Source organism: Gnatocerus cornutus, chromosome 4 (assembly GCF_029298725.1).
Source record: "Gnatocerus cornutus isolate USDA-ARS CGAHR chromosome 4, icGnaCorn1.1, whole genome shotgun sequence".
In the NCBI taxonomy this organism is placed as follows: domain Eukaryota; kingdom Metazoa; phylum Arthropoda; class Insecta; order Coleoptera; family Tenebrionidae; genus Gnatocerus; species Gnatocerus cornutus.
This window is the reverse complement of record NC_142236.1, coordinates 17,551,878-17,563,403: the sequence shown is the minus strand read 5'-3', so window position 1 is coordinate 17,563,403 and position 11,526 is coordinate 17,551,878. Positions and strand designations below refer to the sequence as shown.

Below are 11,526 nucleotides of genomic sequence, written 5' to 3'. Positions count from 1 at the left end.
TGTGGTCTGTACGGAAAACTATAAAATTTTGTGTTTTTATGGGTGTTTGAATAATTGTTGTGACATCACACTATGCAACAATTTGTAAAACTAACACATCCGGAGCCTATTTTCGTTGGCTGCATTTTACGAATTTAACTATTTGTTGTTTAAGGGGATATCTAACAAACTGTAACGGTAAATTCTGCTTCAAAATTCTGCGTAAAGGAAAAATTATATGAAACATTTTAAACATCCAAACGTTAAATGCAGCATCTTCCTTCAACCCTCATTATTTGTAGACGGCACTCTTTTAGTGAGTTACCCATGGTCAGTCTGCTTACTACGGTAATAAAACCATAAATAAAAACTACTTCTTAAAACCCCAGCCCGAGTGGTTTAGATTATTATTACCATCATCTTGCGGTCAGGACAATAGCTAATAGTTTTGACTGCACTGATGGCCAAATTATTATTGCCCATGGCCAGTAAATCTTAAATACTTTGATAGTAGAGTCCGATATTTTACAAATTAGACCCGTGAAACTTAATAATTACAATATCTCATTATTATTATTTAATGTTTATCTTCATAAATAAATTAAATTTTTCCCGAAAAGGTGGGATTTGTGTAATTGCAAAAATTGAAGAATTAATGGATGCACTGGGATCTTCGAATTTTGTCCAAGATTTTTGTGAATGTAACAAAAAATAGTGAACATAATTATAAATAATTAAATTATATATAATAATTATATTCTGTTGCTTTAGTGATTGATCTATCTTTTAAAACCTTTAAATTACGAAAATTTTTTCAGTATTTTCACCACCCCAAAGTCATAATTTTGACAACAAGACGTTATATTACTGTCTGGTTGTTCTCAAAATACGTATGTGTGAATTTTGAAAAGTTTACGCATGTGGAATGCTAAAAATTATTTCGCTTTCAGCCAAGTTTTCGTATTTAATTAATCAAAAAGTCATGAAATATTCACTTTACAAAAATTGTATATAGCATTTAACATAATGCACGTTGAACAGATTCATATGCAAAAAACAAAAAGCAATTTACTCAAATAGTTTTCGAGTAATCGTGTTTGGAAAAATACATTGAATTTGCCTTATATTCAAATTTGTTCGAGATCCCCTTAAAAATAAAGATAAAGACAAATATTTATCACCTAAAACTATTCTAAAACAATTTAAAATCCTAATTCATCAGATATAAAGTTCAAAATTTTGAAATGAGTATCCTCAAAGCTACGTTTAGTTTGAATAAAAGAGAAAAATCTTGTTTCAGGCAAATTTAAGATTTTGTGTGTTTATGGAAAAGCTTCAGTTGTAAACTATCCCTTCGGCTACAAAATTGATTTATGGTACCCGCATTTCTACCTACCAGACCTCTCTGGTACAGAGAAAAGAGATGTTACTGCTAAACAAGGATAACATGTTTCGAATATGAAATTTTCGAAACACGATTTCTCACAAACTATTAACTTTAAAAAAAATCTGTTTAGTCGACATTATGTAAAATTAGTCTACGCATGTGGAATGCTAAAAATGATTTTGCTTTCAGTCAAGTTTACGTATTTAATTAATCAAAAAGTCATTAAAGAATCATTTTACAAAAATTATATATAGCATTCAACATAGTGCACGTTGAACAGATTCATATGCAAAAAACAGAAAGCAATTTACTCAAATAGTTTTCGAGTAATCGTGTTTGGAAAAATACATTGAATTTGCCCTATACTGAAATTTGTTTGATATCCCCTTAAATACAACACTATTGAGTTGTAAACAACTTTAACCTGTACAAAAATAATTTTGTGTATATGTAAAACGAGAACAGTTTTGCCGGACGAGGGCGCCACCGGCGTTTATGCTCGCTCCCAATACCTACAATGATAAAGCGTTTGACATTTTAATACAATAGTTATTAAATATTTATGTCCAAGCAGGTGTTTTCTCGTGCATAATACATGTGGTCGAAATTGAAGCAACACCATAAAATTCTAATTAAAATTTTGTAAACATTTACACACGTTAATCAGTGTGTTTACAGTTATCAGTGTCTTTAGAGGTGTCCCAGAATGCTCGCACTTAAATTTCATTTTATGTTAGACTGATGATTTCTCTGATCTGTGTTTTATAAATTTATCTACCTGAATTGGCAAGTGTTGCTGACAAAAAATGTGATCTACTTTTAAATAATTTAGATCTACAAAGAGAATCTATAATTTCTAAAAAAAAATTAAGGAAGATCTAAAGACAGTCTAGAAAGAAAAGAAAAAGAATAGAAAAGAAATATGACAAAAACATGGAGATTTTAAGGACAAGAAAAAAAGGAAAAATTTGAAGACTGTAAGAAAAATCTGAAGAAAATCTTAACGACTCTAACTCTAACGGATCTCCAAAAATGTTATAAAAAAGAAATGCTGACCAAAAACTATAAAAAAGTTATAGAGAATTTCAAAACAAATTCGAAGAAAATATAATTCATACATTTTTTAGCGAGTGTTTAATCAAAAATTCAACAATCGCTAAACATTACATTTCATAAACGTCGCGACCCCAAACTAACGGTGATAAATAACAAATTTTTGCGTCAAATTGTGGCGCCTGATCAGCCAAAATAGAGTTTTTAATTTAAGTCTGAAATTAATTACTTTAATGTTTTGTTAAATTTGTTATTAGCATCTTTGGTTTGGTTGGTCGAAATAGCTACAATTATTTAATGACAAAAGTTTAGTGTAAATTTCACTTTGAAACTTTAAATTCTTATGTGTTAATTAGGCAAAAAACAACTAAATATTAACTAAATCAGTAATTATGTTGTGATAATTAACTAGCGTTATTTTTTCCTTTATATTTATATGTTTTACTACAAAAATGACGAATTTACTCTAAACTATAGCTGAAACTATAATTTTGTGGGAAAATTAGCTGATTTCTATTAACTATGTACTTTTATAATTAATTCTTAAACTAGTATATTTATTCAGGATTAAAGATTGCTGGGATTCCTTGCATTCTTTCAATTTTCTAAACTCCTAAAACTGTTTCTACCCTTTTGATTTTTTAAATTCCTTAAATATCTAGAATTCTTGGATTTCTTCAATTATTATTATTATTATTATTATTATGTTTTCTTAGATTCCTTTTTTTTATTCGTTGTTCCTTTACTTGCTACGATTCCCTGAATTCCTGACATAATTTCGATTTTTTTTATTATTAAATTTTTTCAATTGTTAGATACCTTGGATTTAGTCAACTCTTTCCATTTCTTGTATTTCTATAACCGTTTTTTTTTATTCCTAGATTCTGCTAAAATTGTTTTAATTTCAACCTTACGATTCTCTGGATTCCTAGAAAAATTTAATTTTTTATAGATGAATTTCTCATATTTTAAAGACTTTTATGTTCATAAAATTTCTTCAATTCTCTAGATTTCTCAGTTCCTATTTTTTTAATTTCCCAGCATCTGTAAAAAAATTTAAATGAATTTGAAATCATTTTCGTATCAATCTAGATAATTTTTTTGTTAAAACAAGACCTAGTTATCTAAAATGTGTAATTCTAGGTTTTTTTTTGTTGTTTGAAAAACTTCTCAATGTTGTTTATCTTGCAGCTTCTAAGCAATAAAAAATAACAATGCATTTATAGATGTAATAATTTTTGAGCTATATGCAAAAATGCATATTAAAATTACTAAAAAAAACGTTTTTTTGATACGTGAAATGAGTTTTTTAAAATTGTCACTAACCTTAGCAGGGAGCTTTATAGATCGATGGAAAGCCTATTAAATTGGCTTTCCAAAACACTTTTAAGCAATTCCATAACATTGTCAATTTTCAAGAAAAATTGAAAACAAAAAAAAAAAATTGTACAAAAAATTAAAAAAATCATTTTTTGAGAGTATATCTGAATACGGACCTGATGGAGCAAACCGGACTTCAGATTTGGATTACGGAGGCCGCTCCACTTTTTATTTCAGTGCAAATTTACTTTATTTCAATTTTTTTTGAAAATTTGTTTAGTTGTTTCTCGGCGCCATATTTAAGAAGTCTCAAAAGTGTTACCATTTGTTCCAGTTTCCTACAGAATTTTTACAACGACGTTCAGAATACATTCAGTAAGTAAATCGGCCTCGCATTTTACAATCTCATAATTTGATATTTTCAATAATCAATAACATAATTTATTTATACAGTTTTAAATTAAAGACTTCAATCATCCGAAAGTCCGTTTTTCTATTTCAGAGCTCAATCATTTATCCCCCCATCAATAATACAACTTATAAAAATTAAAGATTGCATATTAATAAATTACAGAGGCTGTATTAATAATAATACCTCATCCCTTAAAAGAAGGGGAATCTATTGTCGTTGCACCAGTCTTCTTTCAGCTCTCAATCTGCAAAAATCACTCCAATGTCGTGTAGTGACAGTGCTATGTTCAACTGGAAAACATTTTTTAAAATGAACATTTTCTTTCTGAAATATTTCGGAATTTGGCCCGCCGGAAACGGAAAGTACAAGTTCGATTTATACAGCGTTTATGCTTTCGTTGTTTTAATCTTCTTTTTGACAAGTCACATTGTTTTGCTCACGTACACAATCATTCAGTTACGTTCGGATTTGGAGCTTTTAGCTGAACAGGAGTTTCCATATTTCGTCCATTTACTGGCTCTTTTCAAAGTAATTTGTTTCATTAGTCGTTTGCCGGAGATAAAAACGCTTGTCTGTGAGTTAAATTCGGAGATATTTCAGCCCCGGTCTCAGAAACAAGTGGAGTTAGTGCAACCGGTTCTAAACGAGTGGACTTTTCTTTATAACGTCTTTTTAGTTTGTTTCTTTTTCAATATTTGCTTCTTTATTTTATTGCCTTTTTTTAATGGAACTATCAAAGAGAAAAAGTTAACTTTTTTGGAGTATTATCCTTACGACTATACAAAAACGTATCTTTATGGAATAACTCATTTTCACCAAGACTTTAGTAATTTTCTCGTTGCAATTTACGCAATAAATATAGACATGTTTCTGGCTGCTGTCATGACATTCTTGAGCGCCCAGTGCAAGCTTCTTTGCTCCAACTTGAAGAATATGAAGAATGACAATTTCGGAGAAGATTTAGTGAAGTGTATTGTCCATCACAGACGTATTTTGACGTAAGTACGACCACTTATCTAATTTTTTACATACTTTAATTTGTAGTGTTGTAAAAAAATCCAACAACTTGTTTGGACTCATAATTTTTGGACAACTCATGTTGAGCGCACTGTCGATTGGAATAGGACTGTTTCGACTGTCGCTGGTAAAAACTGCATCTCTTTTATTGAAACTTTGGCTATTTGTTAAAATAGTCGGATCCTTTTAGTATGAAGTTTTATTCGTCTCTGGCTTTCGTGGGCGTCATTTTGTTCCAAATTTTCCAATATTGTTGGTTTGGAGCGCAACTTCAGTTTCAGGTAAGAATAGAATTTTATTCTTTTTTTTTAAAGTGTAAGTAACCGAGCAAGAGTTAGAGACTTTTAATCAAAGATGTTTCTGCGTCAATTGAGTGTAATTGCGTCCCAATAGCTTTTCAGATCTCTAAGCTAGCGATTGAAGGAGTTTAAAAGTTTCACGATTTCAAAATTGTTTTAATTTTGGAGGCAAACACTTGTTATTTGTCAGTGTGAGGCACTTTTGGGTAGAGAGTCATATGAGTGCAATTACGTCGCGATAACCCAGCCAGAGCCTACGACTTAAAATTTGATGGTTATCAAAAATATCAAAATTTTGAATGAGCTAATTAGCCATCTGTTAAATGTAAGTTTTACAAAACGATTTAATTTTTTCGGTTAATTCTGGATAAAATATGTGCAATAGCATTTCGATAGCTCATCTAAAACTAGCCAGAGTTTGATATTTTTATTTTATCCAACACATCTATATAAAACTATCATAATTGCACTCACTTTAAAGAAGTAAAGTGATAAATAACTGATTAGTAAGTTATAAGAATAATTTACGCTCAAATTAATAGAAGGCCTTGGCGTAATAATTAATTAATTCAAACTAACTTTTATTTCAATTTAATATAGTAATACAAATAACAATTAACATTTTATCAAAATATAATTTAAAATGGTTTATAAATTGTAAATGTGTAAAATTTTTATGAGCGATAATTAATCGATTATGTCATTTATCAACCAAGCCAAAGCTTTTTTTAAATAGAATTAGTTTTTGGAATTGATTTAAAAAATCATATTATTTTCTCTCCTAGAAGATATCTATAAGATGTGTTAAATAAAATTTTATATGAAACTCATGGGTTATGGCTACAAGTTGCTTGAATTATTCACATTCATTTCTACGTTTCTTGAGACTAAACATTTTGTTGCGTGACTTATTAGCTACATAACACAATAGTCTCTTAATAGATATTTATTATACAGGGAGATTTTTAAAAAACGGCAGACGTTGTGGAATTTTTATTTATAAAAATTTAAAAAACAAATTTTTAAATGGCTTTTAATTTACTATAATTTGATGATTTTTGAATGTTTCTAAACGTGTTAGTATATTTTGATTGAAATTATCAAAATTAAAAAAAAATACAATTAAAGTTAATAAAACCTAGGTGCGTAGTGTCAATTAAGAGAATGCCGTTATTGTAATGTTAAAAAGCAGCAAATAACAGAAATAAAGGTCAATTTTTTTTCAAATTTTTAATAACAAAAGACAATAATACAGGGTGATTCTTATTAATATTAATCAAAGGGTGCGTTGACATTTTTTGAACATGTGTTTTCTTACACCATACGATTTTGTTCAAGTTAGAAAAAACTGCGTGCTTTTCACCGGTGAACGTTATTTTGTTATTTTAAGCATAACAATAAAACAAACTCACAAAAAGTGTTTATGTGTCTTGTAACAACCGCAATCCGCAAATCTAACACTTACACCTGACTTGATAGATGACAGATCAGTGACAGCGAAGTTGGAGCCCAATGGCGTATCAAGTGGTAACATTTCGCGGTAAAACAAATGCATTTTAAATGTTTAAAATGTGCTTTGACTACACTAGATTTGCATCATTTCAGTTCGCATTAATGGTGCATAACAAGTAACAGTAGTTCAATGTTCAATATTGCCGAAAAATAATTAATTAATACATGCACCCTAACCCCTGTCAATTCTACGCTTATGTGAAACATGTTCAACTAGTAGCGAATTGCACTACGCCCTACGTCAAAATTGCAAAGCCGTCTATGATTAATATTAATAAGAATCACTTTGTAATTACAAATCAGTAAAAATATCTACTTAATTTAATTAAAATACTGTTGAAACGCCATCCCGTTTTATTCACTGCACAGTTGCGACCTACGAGAAATTTGCATTTCGGAACGTAGAAGAGTATCAGGTGAAATTTCTCTACAAGCTGTGACAATTCTTTCTCTTAAAACTTCTTTTGTTCTTGAACGAGTGATATAGACAATATAGACAAGCTCTTGAAAATATTTCCAGAGGAAAAAGTCTACTGGTGTTAAATCTGGTGATCTGACTGGCCACCGAATAGGACCGTGGGTTCCAAACCATCTTTCTGCGAACCTTTGTTTGAGATATTGCGTATTAATTCGTGCATTTTGAGGTGTAGCCCCACCTTGTTGAAAGAAAACTTGTTCTTCTTGTTATTTGATGCTTTTTGACATTACAATAACAGCATTGTCTTATTTGACACCACGCATCTAAATTTTATTAACTTTTATTGCCTATTTTTTTTGAATTTTAAAATTTTGATATATTTTTTTTTGTAAAAGTAGAACATATTACGCATTTCTGAATAAAGAAAATTAATATCTTCCAAATTATGAAAAAAAAATATGGGTTCCAATTTAAAATAAGAAAGTTGAATATTGCCCAAAATATACTGAGACATTTAGAAAAATTCTAAATTCATCAGCTTATAGTAAATTAAAAGGCATTTAATTTGTTTTTAAAATTTTTAAAATTGGTTTATAAATAAAAATTCTACAACGCCTGCCGTTTTTAAAAAATTACCGCATAAGAGTAAAAAGCACATTATTCACGACAAAAAAGCAGTTATTCTCGAGATCGTAGACTAAGAGAATAAGATTTTTGAAGTAAATAATTCTTTTACATTTGAATTATAATACGAGTTTGGATCCAAAGCCTCTGTGGTTGCAATTAAGGCATTAAAAAAATTGACAGAAGTGACAGCACTGACAAATTTGTAGCGTTTAGAAAGCCATTGTCATCGAAATGAAGCATAATTTTTTTATGGTTTTTAGAAAATAATAGAGTACTTTATCTGTCTCAAATGAGTGAATAAAGACTACTTTATAAGTGCATTTTGGATAAATAATTATTATTATGCACAACGTATTTGTCCCCTTTTTTGTTATTCTAGCCCCCTTTCAATTAGTTGGCATTATTTATTTTTGCAGACTGGATCTATCAGTACAAAAAACTGCCTCTTGTTCTTAACATTATTTAGTCCTTTAACTATTTCTTTCACTTCTTCCTTTGTGGGCTTTCTTTGAAAATATTTTTTTTCTTCTTCTTTTTCTTCAATTCTTCTTCTAGATATTTTCTTACACATATTCCTTTTTTTCTATTAAGAAGCACTTTGAAGGAATTTTTGGACTTTTTCAGAAACACTTTTTCCATCTCTGTTCTTGATTAACACGTATTTCTGCTCTGGTACCCTCTTTTTCAATGCTCATTACTGGTGTTTCGTAGTTTTGTCTTTTCTTTTTTCTGAATATTAGGTATATTAAAATGCTTTCTTATTCCAGTAAAACTTTTTTTTTTGCTTTATTATTTTCGGTCACTATCTATTCTAGTCTGATTTTTTTTTTGTTTTTGACAACTTTTTGCCATTTCTCTTTTGCTTGTTTTTATCTATTCTTGTTTTTTATTACACCGAAATTTTTAAGCGTTAATTTTACACTTTCTCATATTTCTTGTTTATTTTTTTTCTAATTGTATTAGTTATCAGTAACTTAGCGTCGTCAAGTTTCTTTAATTTCTTTTGATTCACTTTTACTTTTCTTTCCTTCTTCTCATTGGTATAATTCGGATTCTTCCCCTTCAACTCCTAATTGTTTTAATGTGAAACTTTTTTTTTGTTAGGTCTTGTCTGTTCACTGTAACACAAATTTTCTCTTTGTATTTATCTCTCGAATAACTCAAGTTGATATCCTGCTTACAAACATATTCTTTTTTTCGGCTTAATTTTTTTCCATTTTGCAGTTTGCTCGACCGGTCAGGTTTTTATCGGCCACGTTTGTGTGATCTAGTTAATGATATTTGTAGGGCACTTTGTTTTTTACACAACCATGCTTTCATAAACTCGATTTTTTGTTGTCAAACGTGAACTTAGATTCTGTATAAAATTTTGCGTAAAATAAGTTTAAATAACGCAACATTGCTAAAAAAATAAGCGAGAAATCGACTGAAGAAAGTTTACATAATTGTATGTTTACATAATAAACAAGACCGTAAACCAAAAAGGTCTTTTGGGAAGATTTTCAAGGAACTTTTTTGGGACAAAAAAGACATTAAATACCTTTGAGTTTTACGTTAAATGGAAAGAGCAGCTCGAGGTCTATCAAGTGGCCAAATTTTTACTCGCCAGAGGTCAAATAGTTTACGAGTAGCGGACAAAAAACAAAAAATTTAAAAAAAGGTACAAAGCGCAAGAAAAACTGTGGCGATGACCGTTTCTTTCTATCACTCGTAGATTCGAAGATATTGAGCATTAAAAAAATTGGAACTGAAAAGTCACTATCCAAAACTTTAATTGGTCATAACTCAGTTATTTGTTATCGTACGTAGATGTTGAACTCGGATTTGAAATCTTTGCAAAATTCTGCGTAAAATGAACCTTAACAACGCAAGTACTGTAGTCATTAAATTTAAAAAAAAAATAAAAAAAATTGATATAAGAAAAACCACAAAATCGTGAGATTTCAGCTATTAAAAATGCAAATGTTATCAAACTTGCCTATCGTTAATCGTTATTTCTAAAATCGTCCTGCATAAATGCACGGTTGTGTAAAAAACATAGTGCGCATTTACAAATTAAGGTACTACACCTTTCACTTTCTGACTGAAAAGACTTGAATAGTTTGAATAGTTTGACGCTTTCTTCTTCGTGCCACTTGCAATAAACATTTTCAACTTTACTAAATACTAAAATGATTGATTTAAAAGCTATTTGATTTGGACTATTTTTTTTGTCAAACTTTGTGTCTATTTTTGCCTTTATTTTCTAAGCTTTATTAATATTTTGCTTTATTTTTTCAGAGCAACCAGATCTCATACTCGGCTTTCAAATCGGATTGGACAAGTGCGCAAACAACAAAGCAGAAGAATCTTATAATATTCATTATGAACACTCAAAAACCAGTCTCATTGTCATTTATGAATATATTTTTACTATCACTGGAGGCTTTTGTAACAGTGAGTATTTAAACTTAATTCTGTCACAAATTACTATTTTTGTTTTTTTTTTTCAGATTTTGCATAGTTCTGGCTCATTCTTCGCTATTCTTAATCAACTTAATGACTAAAATTAGTAAAATTAAATTACTTAGGGTGCAGCTAATTCACATTGTCAGTTGTAATTTGCACTTTTATTAAATCACAAGTACAATTCTTTTGTAGCTTTTATTAGTTTGTTTGATCCGAATGTATGTATATACATTGATGCTAAAAATTAAAGAATGTTGAGTTTTGAAAAAACACGTGTTTTGTACAATACTTTTTCTACGACAATAATTGATTACAACTTTTTGAATTTGTTACGGAGAGAAGACGTTTCTGGCTAAATGGTAAAACTGAGGCCAGAAAAGTGTTTTCTTTCTCTTGGTAAGCATATAATTTCATTTTTTTGTACTAATCGATAACTAAAACTGCATCTCTCTATCTGTTAAAGTTTCCGATATTTTTGGATCTTTAAAATTGTGGCTTTTCGACGACAACCCAAAATTTTAATTACCAATAACTCAATTATTTGTGAACGTACGCGAAATTTTAGCACGGATTTAGATTCAGCTTGAAATTCTGGGTTAAATGAGCTCCAGTAACGTAAATTTGATTCACAAATAAACTAGGTGTTGACTGAAATAGGTTTTTAAAAGATTTTTTTAGAATACTTTTTTCAGAGCGAAAGCTAAATACAATGTCTTTGAATTTTATGTCAATCAAATAAAGAACTTAGAGTCTAGAGTTTGGCCAGATTTTAGATTGATAGAATAAGTGGTTTAGAAGAAAGAAACAAAAAACAAACAATTAATTCTTTTTAGTTTCAGCATTTTTTTTCTAAAAAAATCGACCATTAAATTTTGAAAATCGGATAACGGAATTTCTCCAAGATATGGCACTGATTTTCCGGATCTTCAAAATTTTGGTTCTCTGGGAACACAACCCAAAACTTTAATTGTTAATAAATTAGATATTTGTTGACGTACGGAAATTTTGAGCACAAATTTGGATTCAGCCCTAGTTTCTGCGTAAAATGAGCTAT

General features: G+C 29.5%; 1 protein-coding gene across 1 annotated transcript; it reads left to right on the top strand.

Moving 5' to 3' along the window:
* The first annotated feature begins 5,222 nt into the window (after nucleotides 1-5,222).
* On the top strand, nucleotides 5,223-10,649 carry LOC148176496 (4-vinylanisole receptor-like). The gene is made up of 4 exons (XM_088034663.1): nucleotides 5,223-5,295; nucleotides 5,345-5,449; nucleotides 10,305-10,460; nucleotides 10,517-10,649. The coding sequence occupies exons 1-4, from the start codon at nucleotides 5,248-5,250 to the stop codon at nucleotides 10,568-10,570; spliced, it is 363 nt and encodes a 120-aa protein (XP_087890789.1). The 5' UTR covers nucleotides 5,223-5,247; the 3' UTR covers nucleotides 10,571-10,649.
* Nucleotides 10,650-11,526: the final 877 nt, after the last annotated feature.

Bases quoted from the DNA above. Each gene is read 5' to 3' on its own strand.
- LOC148176496 (XM_088034663.1), top strand. From the start codon at position 5,248: ATGTTGAGCGCACTGTCGATTGGAATAGGACTGTTTCGACTGTCGCTG. The intron at 5,296-5,344 runs GTAAAAACTGCA...TTGTTAAAATAG, and splicing joins GACTGTTTCGACTGTCGCTG to TCGGATCCTTTTAGTATGAA. The intron at 5,450-10,304 runs GTAAGAATAGAA...TTATTTTTTCAG, and splicing joins GAGCGCAACTTCAGTTTCAG to AGCAACCAGATCTCATACTC.